Genomic DNA, 23044 nt, shown 5'->3' with positions numbered 1-23044 from the left:
GCAGGATGAAGTTGTTCGCGATGCGGTGGCTCCGTCGGCTGCTTCGGGTGGTCGCAGTCACTTCGTGGGTTGCCTTCAATTCTCAACTTTAATTCTCCACTCGTGGAGGGAGGAGTGAGCGGACCAGTTGCTGCTCCAAAGCGGTCGATGGAGCCACCGTAGTTTGTCAGACCAAAGCCGTGCGGAGCAATGGTGGTGGGGTCGGCGATGAGGCCTTGTTTTTGGTGCTCGCCAGTTGACCCCCCGCCTCCCAGCGTCATCCGGTTGTCTCGCGCGATCCCAGATTGGTTTCCGGGATCTCAGACGGGTTCGCGGCAGAGGTCGCAAACGGGTTTTGATTCCTTACCCGTACCCGGCCGCACCAGAGTCGCAAACGGGTACCCGTACTCGGCCGTACCCGTACCCTACCCGTACCCGGCCGGGCCGGGTACGGGTAGGGTACGGGTACGGGTATCGGGTACCTGATTGCGACCTCTGGGATGAAGCCATGTTGCAGGCGCGCGTGGGTTGATTCTAGGAACTTGAATTGTGAAAAGAGACAAGACGTTGGGAAATGAGTGACAAACGGTTACTCACCAGTGACTCACGGCCTACCCGTACCCGGCCGCACCAGGGTCGCAAACGGGTACCCGTACCCGGCCGGGTACGGGTAGCCGGGTATCGGGTAGGGTACGGGTATTGGGTACCCGGTTGCGACCTCTGGTTCGCGGGGGCTCCAGCGGGTCTCGATGTAACGGCAAGAAGTAACGCTTCCTCGGATTTCTCCCGGCCGGTTTTGCCGTCGCCCCGCGTCCCGGCAGCGGAGGTTTGCCGGCGTCACTTTGGCCAGAGCCGGTCGCCGCCCGGCGGGAAGCGCGTGTCGGCCGTGCCCGTGACTGCTGGAAGCGCGCCGTCGATCCGGACGTCCAACTTCTCTGTGCGGTGCGCTCGATGCCCGGGCTGGCGCAGTGGCACTCGGCACCGGAGTACACGGGGGGGGGGGGGGGGGGGTGGGGGGGCCGTGCGGAGAGAGGTTTTGGTGGCGGCTCCCCGCGTGGCAGCGGACACTTTGCGTATCGGAGCCACGCGACTTTTATGTTGTTTTCCCAATGTGGCTTTTGAATGTGAGGCTTTTGTCCAAGGGTGTGCCCCACGTGCTTGGGATATGGTTCGTTGTCTGACAGGGCCACTGCGGAGAGTCGCTTACAACTGGGCGTCCGTGCCACGGTTATTGAGGCGGGGGATTTGAGACGGTTGTTTTCGATGGCTTTGGCCGCAGCCTCCACCTTCGGAAGTCGTCGTCGCGTGTCTCGCAGTGGACTTCAGGCTTGTGCCCCGAGAGTAGCCCTTGCCCCGTCGTCCGCAGTGACACTTTTTACCGGATGATGCCTTTGGCAGGTCGCTTGTGAAGAATGTTTAAAACAGGATCGGAGGCTGTGCCGATCACCGAGGTAAGCCGGTCGTTGACATTCTTTGTACGGCTTGTGTTGCCGCAAAGGCGCGCCCGGAATTCTCGTTTGCTGACCATCGAGTTCAGCAGATTCGGTGCTGAATGACACTTGATGATGACGCACGCTGCCCTGAGCGGGAACCCTGATTAGCAGGAGCCCTGAGCGGGAACCCTGATTAGCAGGAGCCCTCAGCGGGAGCCCTGAACCGGAGGCCCATCGTCCCAAGGCGGTGTCGTAGGCGGATGGGAGGTCTATCGTGGCGGTACCGGTTTTTTACTTTCGCTGGAATCCACCTTCGATGTTGCTGGTGAGGGAAAGGAGCTGCTCACAGCAGCTTCTGGCAGATCGGGTGCCGGCTCTTGGTGTCTGTCCGTCTCTTTTGGTGTCTGTCCGTCTCTGGGAGCTTCCAAGTACATCTGGGGGTCTCCCAGGGTCTCTGAATGTCTCCGAGGGTCTCTTAAGCGTCTCTGGGTGTCTCTTGGGGCCCTTTGTAACCTGAGGAGTGGGACCCTGGCGAGGGTAAGGGGATGCCCTGGGAGCCACGGAGTTCCGTGTGACCTCGCCGGATTTATTTTTTGGACGATGTGACCCCCCCTATTCTCCCCCGTCGGTCCGCTCGCTATGTTTAGAACTCGCTGTCGAGACACGGGAAGACAAAACAAGACCAGGTTTTACCCTTTCTGGCAAGAATAATATTAATACTAACTTAATAATATTTTTACATATTCTTAGGTTTTGTCGGTAAAGTCACATAGGTAAAAAATTTAAATTAATAAAAGTAAAATAAAATAAAAATGAAATAATAATAATAATAACACGTGACTTTACCGAAAAAACCTAAGAATATGAATCCTTGCAGTCACGAAAGCTTCAAATCTAGAATTAATACTTTTACACTTGTGAAGCGCGTTTCACCCAGAGGTAGCAAGGCGCTGGACAGAGCTACAAGCAAGCAAGTCAAATAGCTCACGCTTGTCTAAAACCCAATCTTCGCATGCAGGCTTGTGATTTAACCACAGGTACAAATGAACCTTGTGGCGGGGTTCCGAATAAGCGGAAGTCAAAGTCGTAATTAATTTATGTAATTTTTGTCGACTCCGTCCCACCGCGCACGTAGACGCCGCGACCCGCCTGGCACGGATCATTCCGTTGCCGTGTCGTCCAAGCGCAGCGAGGATTAATGCGCAGAAGAAACAAAACTTGGAAACTTTGATTAGCGAATCGCGTAGAGCTCGTCGAGAGGAACAGATCGCCGTGTCGTTCGCCTTCAACGGACATAAAATGACGTCGCAACGCAGTTCATGCGAGAGCCGTGGGCTTATGGGACCCCGGGGTCCCGCCATAAGGTTCAAATACCCCCCCCCCCCCCCAAACTCCCAAGATGCGTAACCAAATTAAACACATTGTCCTGCGGAGGGAGCTGGTAGGAACGTTGGGTTGCTCGGTCAATGGCCTGCAGGGTCAATGGCGACGTGGTGTATTCCGCAAATATGGCCGACTGTGAGGGCGGGCACAAGCCGGCGTGAGTAGGTTAAACGTTGAGTTGTATAAGGGCACCACGGGGTGACCAGCCCCTCCCCTCCCACCCCCCACCCAGCCCCACCCTCCCCACCCAGCCCCTCCCCACCCTCCCCTCCCAACCCAGCCCCACCCTCCCCACCCAGCCCCTCCCCACCCAGCTCCTCCCTCCCCACCAGCCCCTCCCTCCCCACCCAGCCCCTCCCTGCACGACGGACACAATAATCCCCTGTGGGCTGGTGTAACCAGGAGGTTCCTACCAGTATAAAACAGCCTTCCTTTGCACGTCTTGCCACGGGTCGGTACCGCGTGTGGTCAATGCGGACTTGATTCCTCGCAGAAGGTTTCTGTCCAGAGGTTGAACATCTTAAAACAACGCCAGGTTAATTAGCGGAAAGGGTAAAACGGCGATTAGTATTTTTTCATACTTTGATGCCGGCTAAAAGGGTCCCAGTTTTATTAATAATTTTACTTTTAAACCTTTTTAACCTGAGAAGTGAGGGCGACTTGCATCGACGCGCCGCGACCCAGGCCTGCCGCCGTGCGGTTTGCACTTCCGTGGCAATCGGTGCGTCCGTTACTCCAGCTCCACCGGAATCGGTGACCGGCTCTTAACCGATAACCGGCTCTCAACGCGGTTACCGCTTCCTGGTTAACGACCCCCTAGCTGCGATTGGCTGGACAGAATTCTGGCACCTCCATCGTCGTCATCGTCAACATCCATAATCCACTGCTGGATGAAGACCTGCAAGTCACCACCACCTCTGACCATCCTGCGATGCGACAAACATTAGCGCCACTACCACCACCATCATCATCAGCCTCCTGAAGCCGCTGCCGCCACTCGTGCGATGCAACATTCCAATCCTCGGCCATCATCTGCGCTATTTGCGTACCGAGTTGACAGATTCGCTGCTGCTGCCCTATATCCGCCGCGTTGCAACCCGTGGGTGGTCCGTAGCTCCACTCCAGGGCAATCGTTGCCGGCAGCAGTCACCGTGAGCCAGCGACTGGCTTGTGCCGCGGGGTTCCGTTTTGGGCTGAACGTCGCGGTTTCCCATCCACGAACACGGTCTCGCGCCGCGTGCCGTGGAGGTGTTACACGTCTCGCTCGCCTGCCACGCAGGAGCGCGTGGGTTCGATCTCGGCCCCGCTGGCGATCGACGCCTTGCTGCTGCTGCTGTTGTGTATTTGGGGCCCGCGTGTTCTCGCTCTTTCTCTCTCTCTCCTCCCCGTGGTGGTCGCGGCGTGGATCCGTCTCCGGGGTTCCTTCTCCCGTTTTTGCCCTGCTACACATTTAGGAACGAAGCGCGTCGAGAATGTTTAGCCGCCGCTGTGAATTGAATTCCCACGTGGTGGTGGTGGTGATGGTGGTGGTGGTGATGGTGGTGGTGGTGGTGATAACGATGATCCATAATAGAGGCCTTTTGTGGGTTAGATGGCGTAAATAAATAAATGTGTCGTTAAACCCTCCACCACCCGACACGGCCAATCAGTCAGGTTTGTCACGTAAACAGAACGTGCCAATTCGTCACGAGTACAGCACCAGTGTATAGTGTAGTGTATAGTGTAGTGTGTAGTGTATAGTGTAGTGTATAGTGTAGTATATGTGTAGTGTGTAGTGTATAGTGTAGTATACTACTACAGCACACCCGTTTGTGTGTTGGAGAGCCAAGCCACAACATTAACATTCTGAGTACGACGTTGATATTGGCCACTGCGATCATGGTGAGCTCCGGTCACGTGCGACCAGGTCGCCTCTGAGCAAGAGCTCATAGCTCAGCCGGCCTTACCTGGTCAACAACAACAATAATAATAAAGTTTAGTGTTGGTCTGACTCTCCTCCCTTTTCCGTGGTGCTGGCACGGGTGAAGGGTTCTACAGTAGGATCACTCGGTGAGCCGTCTTATTACCACTGCTGGTGTCACAGGAAGATCACTCGGTGAGCCGTCTTATTACCACTGGAGGTTTACGACTGGGCACGGTCACCACCGCTACCGCCACCAGCACCGCCGCGAACACCGCCGTCACTGCTGCCACCGCTATCACAATCACCACCACAACCACAACCACCACGACCGCCACTCTCGCCACCCTCGCCACCACCGCCGCCGCCACCATCACTGCCACAATCACCACCACCTCCAATGTTACCACGACCACCGCTACCACGACCACCACCACTCTCACCACCACCACTACCACAATCACCACCACCGCCACGACCGCCACTCTCACCACCACCACCGCTGCCACCGCCACTACACAACCACCGCCACCACCAATGCTACCGCTAACGCTATCGCCAACGCTACCGCCACCACTACCACAATCACCACCACCACCACCGCCACTCTTGCCACCACCACCAACGATACCACCACTTCCGCCACCACCACTACCACGACCACCACCATGACCGCCGCCACCGCCGCCTCCTTCTCTCCAAATATTGCCGAGCATTCCTCGGTTATTTTTATCGGCGTTTGGCGACACGGCAGCCTGACCTCCCAGCCGGGCACCGGTCCAGCGCGGTGAGAGGAGTAAGGAGATTATAAATATATATTTACACACCCACCCGTGTTGTTGTAGCTGTGTGAGTAAATACGCAAAAGTGGCGCTGGCGCTATCCTTCCCACAGCCGCGCTGCTGCTGCTGCTACCGCTGCTGCTGCTGCTGCTCCTGCTGCCCCTGCTGCTGCCCCTGCTGCTGCTCCTGCTGCCCCTGCTGCAGCTGTTCCCGCTGCCCCTGCTGCTGCCCCTGCTGCTGCCCCTGCTGCTGCTGCTGCTCCTGCAGCTCTTGCTGCTGCTGGCTCGCAGATGCAGCCTCGTGCAGTTGATTCACAGTGGGAAGGGGGAGACGTCGCTGCCCCTGCTGCCTTTGCTGCTGCCTTTGCTGCTGCCTTTGCTGCTGCCCCTGCTGCTGCCCCTGCTGCTGCCCCTGCTGCTGCTCCTGCTGCTGCTGCTGCTGCTGCGTGGTCCAGTTCCAGACGAACTGCGGCCGTGTGCCGTTAGCGCCGGGCCCCGCCGCGTCTCCGCCCCGAGCGACGTTTCGCTCTGTGAGAATCTCCCCCCGGAGCGTCTTTGCGATCTGAACCCTGACCCCCGGAGCCTCGCCAGGCGGCCGGCCCCAATCTCCCGGGAGGGCGGCCGCTGCGCGATGGGGTCAAGGGTCGATCCGATTGTCGGAGTCGCGAGCGAGCGCCCCGGTCAGAACGGTTGCCCACCCCCCCAACGCCACTGGCCCCCACGTGGCACGCGACCCTGGCGAGGTCACGCGGAGAGAGACGGGGGCGGCCGTGCCCATGGATTGTACGGTCCGCTCAAGCCGGTCTGCTCCATTCTGCACCTGTGTGCCCCTTCGCCACCCCCCCCACCCTCACCACCCCCCCACCCTCGCCACCCCCCCACCCTCGCTACCCCCCCCCCCTTGCCACCCCCCTCGCCACCCCCACCCTCGACACCCCCCACCCTCGCCACCCCTCTCGCCACCCCCCTCGCCACCCCCACCCTCGCTCCCCCCCACCCTCGACACCCCCACCCCCACCTCGCCACCCCTCCCCCACCCTCGCCACCCCCCTCGCCACCCCCCTCGCCACCCCCACCCTCGCTCCCCCCCACCCTCGACACCCCCACCCCCACCTCGCCACCCCCCCCCCACCCTCGCCACCCCTCTCGCCACCCCCCTCGCCACCCCCACCCTCGCTCCCCCCCACCCTCGCCACCCCCCCACCCTCGCTACCCCCCCCCCCTTGCCACCCCCCTCGCCACCCCCACCCTCGACACCCCCCACCCTCGCCACCCCTCTCGCCACCCCCCTCGCCACCCCCACCCTCGCTCCCCCCCACCCTCGACACCCCCACCCCCACCTCGCCACCCCTCCCCCACCCTCGCCACCCCCCTCGCCACCCCCCTCGCCACCCCCACCCTCGCTCCCCCCCACCCTCGACACCCCCACCCCCACCTCGCCACCCCCCCCCCACCCTCGCCACCCCTCTCGCCACCCCCCTCGCCACCCCCACCCTCGCTCCCCCCCACCCTCGACACCCCCCCACCCTCGCTACCCCCCCCCCCTTGCCACCCCCCTCGCCACCCCCACCCTCGACACCCCCCACCCTCGCCACCCCTCTCGCCACCCCCCTCGCCACCCCCACCCTCGCTCCCCCCCACCCTCGACACCCCCACCCCCACCTCGCCACCCCCCCCCCACCCTCGCCACCCCTCTCGCCACCCCCCTCGCCACCCCCACCCTCGCTCCCCCCCACCCTCGACACCCCCACCCCCACCTCGCCACCCCCCCCCCACCCTCGCCACCCCTCTCGCCACCCCCCTCGCCACCCCCACCCTCGCTCCCCCCCACCCTCGACACCCACCCCTCGTGGTAACGTGGGGGGAGTGGGGGCGGGTAACGTGGGACAGCGGTCCTCGCTGGCCCACGTGTTGTGGTGAGCATCAGTGTTGTGGTGGGACATCAGTGTTGTGGTGAGCATCAGTGTTGTGGTGGGCATCAGTGTTGTGGTGAGCATCAGTGTTGTGGTGAGCATCAGTGTTGTGGTGAGCATCAGTGTTGTGGTGAGCATCAGTGTTGTGGTGAGCATCAGTGTTGTGGTGAGCATCAGTGTTGTGGTGGTACATCAGTGTTGTGGTGGTACATCAGTGTTGTGGTGAGCATCAGTGTTGTGGTGAGCATCAGTGTTGTGGTGAGCATCAGTGTTGTGGTGAGCATCAGTGTTGTGGTGAGCATCAGTGTTGTGGTGAGCATCAGTGTTGTGGTGGGCATCAGTGTTGTGGTGAGCATCAGTGTTGTGGTGAGCATCAGTGTTGTGGTGGGCATCGGTGTTGTGGTGAGCATCAGTGTTGTGGTGAGCATCAGTGTTGTGGTGAGCATCAGTGTTGTGGTGAGGATCGGTGTTGTGGTGGTACATCAGTGTTGTGGTGAGCATCAGTGTTGTGGTGGGCATCAGTGTTGTGGTGAGCATCAGTGTTGTGGTGGTACATCAGTGTTGTGGTGAGCATCAGTGTTGTGGTGGTACATCAGTGTTGTGGTGAGCATCAGTGTTGTGGTGAGCATCAGTGTTGTGGTGAGCATCAGTGTTGTGGTGAGCATCAGTGTTGTGGTGGTACATCAGTGTTGTGGTGAGCATCAGTGTTGTGGTGGTACATCAGTGTTGTGGTGAGCATCAGTGTTGTGGTGAGCATCAGTGTTGTGGTGGTACATCAGTGTTGTGGTGAGCATCAGTGTTGTGGTGAGCATCAGTGTTGTGGTGGTACATCAGTGTTGTGGTGAGCATCAGTGTTGTGGTGAGCATCAGTGTTGTGGTGAGCATCAGTGTTGTGGTGAGCATCAGTGTTGTGGTGAGCATCAGTGTTGTGGTGAGCATCAGTGTTGTGGTGAGCATCAGTGTTGTGGTGGTACATCAGTGTTGTGGTGGGCATCAGTGTTGTGGTGGTACATCAGTGTTGTGGTGGGCATCAGTGTTGTGGTGAGCATCAGTGTTGTGGTGAGCATCAGTGTTGTGGTGGTACATCAGTGTTGTGGTGAGCATCAGTGTTGTGGTGGGACATCAGTGTTGTGGTGAGCATCAGTGTTGTGGTGGAGTATGCCACGTGAGTGTTGTGGTGGACATCAGTGTTGTGGTGGGACATCAGTGTTGTGGTGAGCATCAGTGTTGTGGTGGGCATCAGTGTTGTGGTGAGCATCAGTGTTGTGGTGAGCATCAGTGTTGTGGTGAGCATCAGTGTTGTGGTGAGCATCAGTGTTGTGGTGAGCATCAGTGTTGTGGTGAGCATCAGTGTTGTGGTGAGCATCAGTGTTGTGGTGAGCATCAGTGTTGTGGTGGGCATCAGTGTTGTGGCTGGAATCAGTGTTGTGGTGGGCATCAGTGTTGTGGTGGGCGGATCTCTATTGCATCTTCCCCGCACTTAATAATTAACGGCAATCACGGCCGAGTCGTTTGTGTTTACGCAGAGGGCCTTGACACAAAAGCTCCTTTTGTCCGCGACACAAACCAGGGTCGTCGTCTCTTGTGATAACGAGACAGCGGCCTGCGCGTGTGGGCACTTTCCCCAACTCTCTCTTATGTCTATACGGGGGATCTTTATCTTTGTGTGTGTTGGCACTTGCCCCAACTGTCTGTTGCAGCTATACGGGGGATCTTTGTCTTTGTGCGTGTGGGCACTTGCCCCAACTGTCTGTTAGGGCTATACGGGGGATCTTTGTCTTTGTGCGTGTTGGCACTTGCCCCAATTGTCTGTTACAGCTATACGGGTAATATTTGTCTTTGTGTGTGTTGGCACTTGTTCCAATAGTGTCCTCAGGCTATATGGGGCATCTTTGTCTATATTGGTGTAGTGGGGGAGTGGTGGCGCAGCGGTTAGCGCGCTGCACTACGAGCCTGGCGGCCCGAGTTCGATTTGCTCCCGAGCCACCAACAGCAGTGACGATTTTTCTAAAAATTGTCGATGTGCAGGCATCAGAACCGGGGAGACAAAGGCGGCCGGGCGTGGTGTTGACCACCCTTGCCGGCCTTCATAGCTGCAGCTTGCGAACGACACTTGCCCCAACCAGCCTGTTGAGGCTGTGTCTCTGTGTGTGTGTACGCTGATAGATGTTACGGCTGATGTTCAGCCCTAGTTATATATAGTTCATAAGTTGCCCAGCTCAGCTGATCAAACAGCAACTCATTGTCCCGTGGTGGTGGTGATGATGATGATGGTGGGTTTATATCCACAGGCAGTTAGGCACCATCATCATCATCATCGTCGTCGCCATCATAACCATCACCACCATTATTCTTAGCACCTTTGTCATCATCATCATCACAATCATCACCATCGTTATTAGCACCTTCATCACCATCATCACCATCACTATCATCACCATCATCACAATCATTATTAACACCTTGTATCCGTCATCACTATCACCACCATCGTTCTTAGCACCTTTATCACCATCATCACAATCATCACCATCACTATCATCACCATCATTATGAGCACCTTTGTCATCATCATCATCATTTTATAACCATCACCGTCATCATCATCGTGTGTGTCTCTGTGTGTATCTGTGTGTGAGTGTATCTATGTGTGTGTGTATCTGTGTGTGTGTGTCTGTATGTGTGTCTCTATGTGTGTGTGTATCTATGTGTGTGTCTGTGTGTGTGTATCTGTGTGTGAGTGTATCTGTGTGTGTGTGTATCTGTGTGTGTGTGTCTGTATGTGTGTCTCTATGTGTGTGTGTATCTGTGTGTGTATCTGTGTGTGTGTCTGTGTGTGTGTATCTATGTGTGTGTATCTATGTGTGTGTCTCTATGTGTGTATCTATGTCTGTGTGTATATTTACGCCATAGATATGCGTATGGGGCTGGTGGGATCCGCCTGCCGTACAGGTTCAACTGGTACGGACAGAAGAATTTGCCTGGGGTGATGTGGAGAGACAGCGCAGAGACAGAGTGGTGTGGTGTGTGCGCGCCTGTCTGTTGTGTGCTGCGCATATGTGTGTGTGTGTGTTGTGAGTGTGCTGCGTGCGTGTGCTGTGCGTGTGCTGTGCGTGTGCTGTGCGTGTGCCGTGTGCTGTGCGTGTGCTGTGTGTGCGCTGTGTGCATGTGCTGCGTGTGTGCTGCATGCGTGTGCTGTGCGTGTGCCGTGTGCTGTGCGTGTGCTGTGTGTGCGCTGTGTGCATGTGCTGTGTGTGTGCCGCGTGCATGCGTGTGCCGTGTGCGCGTGTGCTGTGTGTGCGCTGTGTGCGTGTGCTGCGTGTGTGCTGCATGCGTGTGCTGTGTGTGTGCTGTGTGTGCGCTGTGTGCGTGTGCTGCGTGTGTGCTGCGTGCATGCATGTGCTGTGTGTGTGCTGTTTGAATCCGGTAGGGCGCCCTGGTTAATAGTCAGAAGTCAAAAGTGATTTGCTGCTGCTGCTGCAACTCAAACGAGCCGCACTGAGGCATTGGCTCTCGTCAATATATACAGCGGGCGTCAGGGTCAGGATCGAACCCACGACTTCCTGCGTACTCGGGGAGGGAGTTGACGTCTCGCCACTGCGGCAGAACGGGGGGAGAACATCATGCAGCCTCCACGAGGGGAGGAGGTGCCCCTGTCCGGAATCCAACCCAGGCTCCTTCTAGCTGGGAGTGACCTGTACTGAATCATGACTTAGAGCTTTCGTGGCTGCCAGAAGTAATATTCTTTGGGTCTTTCGGTAAAGCCACTTAGATAGAAAAAAAAAATCACGACGTTTCCATCGCAACACAAGCAATCGTCATCAGGTGAAAAAAACTAGCGAGAGAGCTGCTGAGGCAGGATGTTCTAAAGGTTTGAGATGGGTGTAGCCCACGGGTCATGAGCGAAGTAAGCGGGGCTAGTGAAGAGATTTGCATATCAATGTAAGATCGGACAGCTGAGATACCTCCATGACGACGAAGATGTGAAGATGACCATTGTATTATGAGAGATAGCATGTCAATGTAAGATCGGAGAGCCACCGCCACATCGAGGAGAACGAGCAACGGTGGCTGTGTTAGTGAGACGTTTAACCTGTTAATGTAACACCGAAAATAACTACTAAACATCACAGCCATTTATGACTTAACCTGGAGGGGAGAGGTAGGAGAGTGTGTGGAGGGGAGTAGAGTGAGATGAGAGAGGAGAGGTAGGAGAGTGCGTGGAGGGGAGTAGAGTGAGATGAGAGGGGAGAGGTAGGAGAGAGCGTGGAGGGGAGTAGAGTGAGATGAGAGGGGAGAGGTAGGAGAGTGCGTGGTGGAGGGGAGTAGAGTGAGATGAGAGGGGAGAGGCAGGAGAGTGCGTGGAGGGGAGTAGAGTGAGATGAGAGGGGAGAGGTAGGAGAGTGCGTGGAGGGGAGTAGAGTGAGATGAGAGGGGAGAGGTAGGAGAGTGCGTGGAGGGGAGTAGAGTGAGATGAGAGGGGAGAGGTAGGAGAGTGCGTGGAGGGAAGTAGAGTGAGATGAGAGGGGAGAGGCAGGAGAGTGAGTGGAGGGGAGTAGAGTGAGATGAGAGGGGAGAGTGCGTGGAGTGAGATGAGAGGGGAGAGGTAGGAGAGTGTGTGGAGGGGAGTAGAGTGAGAGGAGAGGGGAGAAGTAGGAGAGTGCGTGGAGGGAAGTAGAGTGAGATGAGAGGGGAGAGGTAGGAGAGTGCGTGGAGGGAAGTAGAGTGAGATGAGAGGGGAGAGGCAGGAGAGTGCGTGGAGGGGAATAGAGTGAGATGAGAGGGGAGAGGTAGGAGAGTGCGTGGAGGGGAGTAGAGTGAGATGAGAGGGGAGAGGTAGGAGAGTGCGTGGAGGGGAGTAGAGTGAGATGAGAGGGGAGAGGTAGGAGAGTGCGTGGAGGGGAGTGGAGTGAGATGAGAGAGGGGAGAGGCAGGAGAGTGCGTGGAGGGGAGTAGAGTGAGATGAGAGGGGAGAGGTAGGAGAGTGCGTGGAGGGGAGTGGAGTGAGATGAGAGGGGAGAGGCAGGAGAGTGCGTGGAGGGGAGTAGAGTGAGATGAGAGGGGAGAGGTAGGAGAGTGCGTGGAGGGGAGTGGAGTGAGATGAGAGAGGGGAGAGGCAGGAGAGTGCGTGGAGGGGAGTGGAGTGAGATGAGAGGGGAGAGGCAGGAGAGTGCGTGGAGGGGAGTAGAGTGAGATGAGAGGGGAGAGGTAGGAGAGTGCGTGGAGTGAGATGAGAGAGGGGAGAGGCAGGAGAGTGCGTGGAGGGGAGTAGAGTGAGATGAGAGGGGAGAGGTAGGAGAGTGCGTGGAGGGGAGTGGAGTGAGATGAGAGGGGAGAGGCAGGAGAGTGCGTGGAGGGGAGTAGAGTGAGATGAGAGGGGAGAGGTAGGAGAGTGCGTGGAGGGGAGTAGAGTGAGATGAGAGGTAGGGGAGTGCGTGGAATCACCTTTGTTATTTCCTGAAGCAGACCTCGCTCCCACTACCACCACCAAAGACATGCCCTGTGTAGCCTCAACAGACTGTTGGGGCAAGTGCTATTCGTGAGGAGCGCCTATGTGTGTCTGTGTAGAACTTCTTTCGCACCGTACTTAGCTAGCGTTGTTAACACTGGTCAACAAAAAAAATCAATTTTTTCTGGCCCGGACTTTTGCAGCTGTTCTAGACTAATTTCAGAGTGCTGATTCCAAATCTGATCTCAGATTTGCTCTATCACATCTCATTTTATGCTATCGGCATACCCCATTTTCATTGATTTTACCCGAAATTAACTCTGTCACTTATGATTGCAAGTTGTTGCGAGTCAGTGACTGCTTTAGTGTTAAAATATGGTGCTATATTTTTAGGATAGTGTGTTTATAATATCATTTTATGTAGATATCCACATTTATTTAATATTTTTCCTCTGCAGTTTTTATTGAAAATGCAATATTTGATATCTCAAAAAACTGATGTGATAGACAAAAACTGATGCCAGATTTGGAATCAGCACCCCAAAATTACCTTAAAACCGATGGAATAGCTTATGCCAGAAAAAGTGTGTTGACCAGTGTATAATCGGAGTCGCGGGGAAGGCCAAACTAAACACAAGAAGCAGTCCCAAACAAGTTGAGGGAGGCTTGGTCAGCACCACGCCCCAGCGGCGATGTTTTTACACGCGGCACCAGGTGCTCATTTGAGGCTGAGTCGACCTAGGGGAGGCCCAGGACCGGTTCAGACAATCGTCGCCGGTGGCGTTGGTGGCACCGTGGGTTTCGCCGGGTGGGCCCCCTGCCCCGTAGCTGCCCCCCCCCCCCCCCCCGGCGCCCTCCCCTCTCGCATTTCCCGTCCCGGGAAGCCGACCGTCAAACTCGTCGCAGGGAGCATTTGGCTGCTGCTGCTGCTGTAAGTTTCCACGCGACGGCAGCGACGATGATATCGGCCACTTTGTTGAGATGCTATCGGTTGCGGCGGCCAGGTCACGTCCGTGAACGGAGCTAAGTAGCTCGGTCGGGGCCTTGCACCCGGTACAATAAAATGTAAAGTTGTTTTGGTTTAGTTCAGCCGTTCGACCGAGCGTCACGTGTCCGCAGCCCCGCAGAGCCAGTGGTGGAAAATCCACGTTCCTATGGCGAGGGCGAGTATGTCCACAGGACAACTCCTGGTGACTTTTCCGATAAAGTGGTGCGCATTTTTTTATCGACTCCCCCCCCCTTTGGACGGGGGGATGATGGGCTTAGTCACCCCCCCCGCCCCCCAATCAGGATTTGACCTCGCGACTTTTCGTTTGCGAGCCGCTCGCTCCAGCCCCCACCCCCTTGCCCTGCCCCTGCCCCCTCCCCCAACCATCCTCCCCTCCCCCCATCCCCCAGAAATAGAAGTTTTTATGCCACTGCGGTTTCAATGGGGGGGGGGGGGGGGGGGTGCAACTGTGTGAAAGGCACCGGAAGCAGCTGGACGCAGCACGTGGTGGTGGTGGTGGCAATCAGGCTGCTGCATCATGGGATACTGCCTCTCCCAGAGCATCATGGGATACTGCCTCTCCCAGAGCATCATGGGATACTGCCTCTCCCAGAGCATCATGGGATACTGCCTCTCCCAGAGCATCATGGGATAATGCCTCTCCCAGAGGATCATGGGATACTGCCTCTCCCAGAGGATCATGGGATAGTGCCTCTCCCAGAGCATCATGGGATAGTGCCTCTCCCAGAGGATCATGGGATAGTGCCTCTCCCAGAGCATCATGGGATACTGCCCCCCCAGAGGATCATGGGATTATATCCACCAGCGCCCTGCCATTGTGAGCCTGCCTGGGCGATGTTGGGTGGTTGTGTGCGTGGGGAGCGGTGGTGTAGCGGTTAGCGCTACGCTGCGCTATGAACCTGGCGACCCGGGTCTGATTCCCGCTCACGGCCACCAATATCTGAACTTGTCCTGGGCCTCCCATAGGTCGACTCAGCCGCAAATGAGTTCCTTTTGCGGTGCGTAGTAAACATCGCCACCGGTGCTGGTCACACCACCCGGCCTTCGTAGGTGCCGCTCGCTAGCAGCACTTGCCCCAACAGTCTGTGAAGGCTGTACAAGTGATCTTTGCCTTTGGTTCCAAGGGAGAAGCAATGGGAGTGAGGTGACCGCAGGGCCACTCACTCCGATACTCACTCTTCCCCGGCACCTCCTCCCCTCCAGCAGCTCCACCTGCTCTGACCTCGGCATCATATCCAACAATGGTCTTCTCAGTCACAGCGAAGCCACGAATCCGCTTGGCACAGCGGTCCCCGTCGGAGCTGGAACAGCTGCGTTCCTCGTGCGGCTAAGCAAGCCGTGGGTTTTCCCCTCCTCGCCAAATCCTTCGTGAACACCGAACAACGGGGTCTCTTGTTTAACACGTCGGCTTTCGCGACAAATATCATCCGTGTTATTGGTGTTTTTTTTGGGTTAGATAGTGTCAATATATAAATGTTGTGCCGTTAAACCCGCCACCACCCGACACAGCCCATTAGTAGATTGTAAATGTTGTTGATTGGCTCTGCAACACAGCGGTGGGCTTTACTCGTAACGACACGTTCCGTTTACGTGACAGACCTTACGAATTGGCCGTGTCGGGTGGTGGAGAGTTTAACGGCACAACATTTATATACTCACGCGATCTGACCCCAAAACACCTCTAGTACAAACTAGGACTGCTGCTGTACAAAGCAGAGACGCGGCCGACGTTGGAACCCTGCTGCTGCTGCATGTGGAGTGCAGTACCCAGCAGTCCACTGCTGCGCCCGATAGACATCAGAGTCAAGCGGCAGTCGGCTTACTGATGATCCAGCACTTGCCGAGTCTCCGCAGCCACCCGCTCACTCACTCGTCCAGTCACTCACCCAGTCACTCACCCACTCACTCACCCACTCACTCACCCACTCACTCAACCTGTCACTCAGTCTGTCACTTACCCAGTCACTCACTTATTCACCCACTGACTCACCCAGTCATTCACTCACCCAGTCATTCGCACACTCACTCACCCAGTCACTCACTCACTCATTCAACCTGTTACTCAGCCAGTCACTTACCCAGTCACTCATTCATTCACCCATACATTTACCCTCTCACTCATTCATCCACCCACTGACTCACGCAGTCATTCACTCACCCAGTCACTCGCCCAGTCACTCGCCCAGTCACTCGCCCAGTCACTCGCCCTGTCACTCACCCAGTCACTCACCCAGTCACTCGCCCAGTCACTCGCCCAGTCACTCGCCCAGTCACTCGCCCACTCACTCGCTCATTCACCGACCCAGTTGCTCACCTGCCCACTCACTCGTCCACTCAGCAGTCAGGGTGACCGATGATCCACCGCTCGGGAGTGGCACCGCTCACTCACCGACGGTTCAGGCGCCTCCTTACCACTCTTCTATAGCTGCTGCCCGGGTTCCTGGTCGCCACGACGGGCGACTGCGAAAGGGGCTTGCTTGGTGTGGGGCTCTAACAGCAGGCGCTGTTGGCACTGTCGGCGCTGTCGGCGCTGTCGGTGCTGTCGGCACTGTTGGCGCTGGTGGTGCTGTCGGCGCTGTTGGCGCTGGTGCTGGTGGTGCTGGTGGTGCTGGTGGTGCTGGTGGTGATGCTGCTGGTGGTGCTGGTGCTGCTGCTGCTGCTGGTGGTGGTGCTGGTGGTGGTGCTTTTGGTGCTGGTGGTACTGGTGGTGCTGGTGGTGCTGGTGGTACTGGTGGTGCTGGTGGTGCTGCTGGTGGTGCTGGTGGTGCTGGTGGTGCTGGTGGTGCTGCTGGTGGTGCTGGTGGTGGTGCTTCTGCTGCTGCTGGTGCTGGTGGTGCTGGTGGTGCTGCTGGTGGTGGTGCTGCTGCTAGGTGGTGCTGGTGGTGGTCTGGTGGTGCTGGTGGTACTGGTGGTGCTGGTGGTGCTGCTGGTGGTGCTGGTGGTGCTGGTGGTGCTGGTGGTGCTGCTGGTGTGCTGGTGGTGGTGCTGGTGGTGGTGGCTTCTGCTGCTGCTGGTGCTGGTGGTGCTGGTGGTGCTGCTGGTGGTGGTGCTGCTGCTGGTGGTGCTGGTGGTGGTGCTGGTGGTGCTGGTGGTACTGGTGGTGCTGGTGGTGCTGGTGGTGCTGCTGGTGGTGCTGGTGGTGCTGCTGGTGGTGCTGGTGGTGCTGCTGGTGGTGCTGGTGGTGCTGCTGGTGGTGCTGGTGGTGCTGGTGGTGGTGCTGCTGCTGCTGTGCTGGTGGTGCTGGTGGTTGCTGTTGTGCTGCTGGTGGTGGTGCTGGTGGTGCTGGTGGTGCTGCTGGGGTGCTGGTGGTGCTGGTGGTGGTGCTGCTGCTGGTGGTGGCTGGTGATGCTGGTGGTGCTGGTGGTGCTGCTGGTTGGTGCTGGTGGTGGTGGTGCTGCTGCTGCTGGTGGTGCTGGTGTGCTGCTGGTGGTGCTGTGGTGGTGGTGCTGCTGCTGCTGGTGGTGCTGGTGGTGGTGGTGGTGCTGCTGCTGGTGGTGCTGGTGGTGCTGGTGGTGCTGCTGGTGGTGCTGGTGGTGCTGGTGGTGATGCTGCTGGTGGTGCTGGTGGTGGTGGTGCTGCTGCTGCTGGTGGTGCTGGTGGTGGTGGTGGTGCTGCTGGTGGTGCTGCTGGTGGTGCTGGTGGTGCTGCTGGTGCTGCTGGTGGTGCTGGTGCTGGTGGTGCTGGTGGGCTGGTGGTGGTGCTGGTGTGCTGGTGTTGCTGGTGGTGCTGGTGGTGCTGCTGGTGGTGCTGCTGGTGGTGCTGGTGGTGCTGCTGGTGGTGCTGGTGGTGCTGCTGTGCTGGTGGTGCTGGTGGTGCTGGTGGTGGTGCTGGTGGTGCTGGTGGTGCTGTCCCCGAGTGAATGGGGCCCCGGGGCAGAGGAAGTGAGAAGGTGTTTGGCTGGATGTGGCGCCGCGTGGTCCGACTGCCTGGCCGTGCGTGAGTGTGCAGGCCGGGTGGGCTTTACGATCCGTACAGCGCCACATATTCCGGTTTTTACGACAGTATTGCTTTTCAGCCTGTGCGTGTGTACGCGTGTGTACGTGTGTGTACGTGTGTGTATGTGTGTGTATGTGTGTGTACGTGTGTATATGTGTGTACGTATGTGTGTGTACGTGTGTATATGGGGGAGCGGGAGTGTAGCGGTTAGTGCGCTGCGCTACGAACCTGGCGACCCGGGTTCGATTCCCGCTCACGGCAAACACCGGTGGTGACGATTATCTGAATCGGTCCTGGGCCTCCCCTAGGTCGACTCAGCCTCAAATGAGTACCTGGTGAGATGTGTAAACATCGCCACTGGGGAGACAAAGGCGGTCGGGCGTGGTGCTGGCCACCCACCCCCCTTGTGTGCCGTGCCGGCCTTCACAGGTGCTACTCGCTAACAGCACTTGCCCCAACAGTCTGTTAAAGCTACATGGGGGATCTTTGTCTTTGTGTGTGCGTGTGCAGGACTGAGAAGACAGAGGTCCTTAGCGATGAACTCCTCAAGGTAGGGTTCATCACCACACACTATCACCATCACCACACACTATCACCATCACCACACACACCATCACCACACACCATCACCATCACAACACACACCATCACCACACACCATCACCATCACCACACACACCATCACCACACACCATCCCCACACACACCATCACCACACACTATCACCATCACCACACACCATCACCATCACAACACACACCATCACCACACACTATCACCATCACCACACACTATCACCATCACCACACACTATCACCATCACCACACACACCATCACCACACACCATCACCATCACAACACACACCATCACCACACACCATCACCATCACCACACACACCATCACCACACACCATCCCCACACACACCATCACCACACACTATCACCATCACCACACACCATCACCATCACAACACACACCATCACCACACACTATCACCATCACCACACACTATCACCATCACCACACACCATCACCATCACAACACACACCATCACCACACACCATCACCATCACCACACACACCATCACCACACACCATCCCCACACACACCATCACCACACACTATCACCATCACCACACACCATCACCATCACCACACACCATCACCACACACTATCACCATCACCACACACCATCACCATCACAACACACACCATCACCACACACACCATCACCACACACTATCACCATCACCACACACACCATCACCACACACCATCACCATCACCACACACACATCATCACCACACACACACCATCACCATCACCACCCACCATCACCACACACCATCACCACACACACACCATCACCATCACCACACACACCATCACCACACACCATCCCCACACACACACCATCACCATCACCACACACACCATCACCACACACCATCCCCACACACACACTATCACCATCACCACACACACCATCACCACACACCATCACTATCACCACACACACCATCACCACACACTATCACCATCACCACACACACCATCACCACACACCATCACCATCACCACACACACCATCACCACACACCATCCCCACACACACCATCACCACACACACCATCACCACACACCATCCCCACACACACCATCACCACACTCACCACACACACCATCACCACACACACCATCACCACACACACCATCACCACACACACCATCACCATCACCACACACACCATCACCACACACACCATCACCACACACACACCATCACCACACACACCATCACAACACACACCATCACAACACACACCATCACCATCACCACACACACCATCACCACACACCATCCCCACACACACCATCACCACACACACCATCACCACACACACACCATCACCACACACACCATCACAACACACACCGTCACCATCACCACACACACCATCCCCACACACACCATCACCATCACAACACACACTATCACCATCACCACACACACCATCACCACACACACACCATCACCATCACCACACACCATCACCACACACACCATCACCACACACCATCACCATCACCACACACACCATCACCACACACACCATCACAATCAACACACACCATCACCACACACCATCACCACACCATCACCATCACCACACCATCACCATCACCACACACACCATCACCATCACCACACACACCATCACCACACACACACCATCACCATCACCACACACCATCACCACACACACCATCACCACACCCCATCACCATCACCACACACACCATCACCACACACACCATCACAATCAACACACACCATCACCACACACCATCACCACACCATCACCATCACCACACCATCACCATCACCACACACACCATCACCATCACCACACACACCATCCCCCATCATCACAAACTCAGAACACCGTCCAAATTTTGCCAAATCTTACAAACGACACCACAAGTCACTCACTTGAAGTACAGTACGGTACAGTACACGAAACAGAGTCCCCTTCTGCGGAAGGTCCCGTGGTCAAATCCTGGTGGGGGAGTGGAGGGGTGGTGATGACTCAGCCCATCATCTCTTGGCGGGGGGTCGTTAAAATTGGTACCGCTTTGTGGGGAAGTTAACAGTGGCTTGGCTATGGTTAGACTCGAGACTCGCCCCCCGCCAATGAATGTTTCATTTCCGCTGCCGGCCCAGCTCAAGTTCAGTTCCCAGTTGAGCAGGAAATGACTGATTTTAGATTCACCTCCAAGTTGGTTATGTGTACACAGAGAGTCTGCCAGTCTCTGTGTGAGTCTGTGGGTCTCTGTGTGGGTCTGTGGGTCTCTGTGTGAATCTGTGGGTCTCTGTGTGAGTCTGTGGGTCTCTGTGTGAGTCTGTGGGTCTCTGTGTGAGTCTGTGGGTCTCTGTGTGAGTCTGTGGGTCTCTGTGTGAGTCTCTGAGTCTCCGTGTGAGTCTGTGAGTCTCTGTGTGAGTCTGTGGGTCTTCGTGTGCGTCTGTGAGTCTGTGTGAGTCTGTGGGTCTCCGTGTGAGTCTGTGAGTCTCTGTGTGAGTCTATGAGCCTCTCTCTGTGAGTCTATAGGTCTCTGTGAGTCTGTGGGTTTCTGAGTCTTTGGGTCTATGTGCGAGTCAGTAGGGAGACAAAGGCGGCCGGGCGTGGTGCTGGCCACCTGCCCCCTCGTGTGCCGTGCCGGCCTTCATATATGCTCGCTAACAGCACTTGCCCCAACAGTTTGTTAAGGCTACAATGGGGGATCTTTGTCTTTGTGTCTCTATCTGACAGTCTGTGTGCTGATGTCACTCTGAGTTTCTAACTGACTGTGTCGCTCTGTGTGTCTGTGTGTCACTGTGTAAATATTCATTTGAGCAGGAAATGACTTTGACTTGACTGTGAGTGCATGCGTGTCTTCGTGTGTATGTGGTCGTGTAGCGCTTAGCGCGCTGCACTACGAAACCAGCGGTCTAAATTCGATTCTCGCTCACGGACAACACCAGTGGCGATTATCTGAACCGGTCCTGGGCCTCCCCTAGGTCGGCTCAGCTTTAAGCAAGTGCCTAGTGTACTGTGTAAACATCGCCACTGGGGAGACAAAGGCGGCCGTCCGTGGTGCTGGCCACCCACCCCCTCGTGTGCCGTGCTTGCCTTACGAGTTACTGCTGCTCGCTAACAGCACTTGCCCCAACAGTCTGTTAAAGGCTACGCGGGGGACCTTTGTCTGTGTGCCCGCGTAGGTGGAGAAGAGGCTGGAGAGCCTCAAGATGGTGTTCCACCACGCGCACAAGAAGCTGAGCGCCTGCCTCCACGGAACCCCGGGGCTCGACCTCGATAAGAGATTGGTGAATGCCGCTTCCACCTCCACCTCCACACGCGGAGATGCCCAGAACCTTCAGCGGGCCTACAGCCTTAACCCTGTAGACTCACACGGAGACCCCGTAGCCTTAATCAGGCCTACAGCCTTACACCGTATACTCACATGGAGAACCATAGCCTTAGGTAGAACTACAGCCTTAGCCCGTAGTCTTAATCAGGCCTACAGCTTTACACCGTACACTCACACGGAGAACCATAGCCTTCAGAAGGCCTACAGCCTTACACCGTAGACTCACACGGAGAACCATAGCCTTAGGTAGAACTACAGCCTTAGCCCGTAGCCTTCAGAAGGCCTACAGCCTTACACCATAGACTCACATGGAGAACCATAGCCTTCAGAAGGCCTACAGCCTTACACCGTAGACTCACACGGAGAACCATAGCCTTAGGTAGAACTACAGCCTTAGCCCGTAGCCTTCAGAAGGCCTACAGCCTTACACCATAGACTCACATGGAGAACCATAGCCTTCAGAAGGCCTACAGCCTTACACCGTAGACTCACACGGAGACCCATAGCCTTAGGTAGAACTACAGCCTTAGCCCGTAGCCTTCAGAAGGCCTACACCCTTACACCATAGACTCACACGGAGAACCATAGCCTTCAGTGGGCCTCACATGGAGAACCCCAAAATACTCACATGGAGATACGCAGAGACCCAATGGCTCACACAGAGACCCATAGACTCACACAGAGACCCATAGACTCACACAGAGACCCAATGGCTCACACAGAGACCCATAGACTCACACAGAGACCCATAGATTCACACAGAGACCCATAGACTCACACAGAGACCCATAGACTCACACAGAGACCCATAGACTCACACAGAGACCCAATGACTCACACAGAACTGTGAGTTGATGGTCTAAGCCCATTCACCGATGACTGCACACAAAAAATAATCACGTTACATTTGGTTCTGCATTTAATTTTGGGAATTTCCGGCACTGAGAATGGAAAACGAATCGGTCTGACTGTCACAAGGCGACCATCACTCGCACGTGGCAGAGCGGCTGGGACAGGGCTGCCCTCTGCTGCGTGCAGACAGCGTGCCACACTACCGCCCCTCGCACAAAGACAAAGATCCCCCGTATAGCCTTTGATAGGCTGTTGGGGCAAGTGCTGTTAGCGAGCAGCGCCTATGAAGGCCGGCACGGCACATGGCGGAGTGGGTGGCCAGCACCACGTCCGGCCGCCTTTGTCTCCCCAGTGGCGATGTTTTACACACACGCAGCACTTGCCCCAGCAGTCTGTGAAAGGCTATACGGGGGATATTTGTCTTTGCACGTGAGCGTCTGCGTGAGTGGCTGAGTCAGAGCTGCTGTGATATCGTGTCGTTTGTAAACAGTT

The 23044-nt window shown here is 56.5% G+C and overlaps 1 protein-coding gene across 6 annotated transcripts in view; it reads left to right on the top strand.

Moving 5' to 3' along the window:
• LOC133358668 (rho GTPase-activating protein 44-like) overlaps positions 1-23044 on the top strand; it is a 68581-nt gene that overhangs the window by 12685 nt on the left and 32852 nt on the right. For all 6 annotated transcript variants that reach the window (XR_009757109.1, XM_061577079.1, XM_061577082.1 and 3 more), the window contains exons 2-3: positions 18294-18333; positions 21552-21656. Coding sequence is in view for 5 of the 6 variants with exons in the window: in XM_061577079.1 (XP_061433063.1) it covers positions 18294-18333; positions 21552-21656 (145 nt within the window). In the remaining variant the exon portion in view is untranslated. The remainder of the gene's footprint in view (positions 1-18293; positions 18334-21551; positions 21657-23044) is intronic.

The sequence above is a fragment of the Lethenteron reissneri genome, chromosome 63 (genome assembly GCF_015708825.2).
Source record: "Lethenteron reissneri isolate LAM-NWPU_2019-01 chromosome 63, ASM1570882v1, whole genome shotgun sequence".
NCBI classification, from domain to species: domain Eukaryota; kingdom Metazoa; phylum Chordata; class Hyperoartia; order Petromyzontiformes; family Petromyzontidae; genus Lethenteron; species Lethenteron reissneri.
Note: the sequence above shows the minus strand (reverse complement) of the source record. Positions and strands in the feature narration are given on the sequence as shown.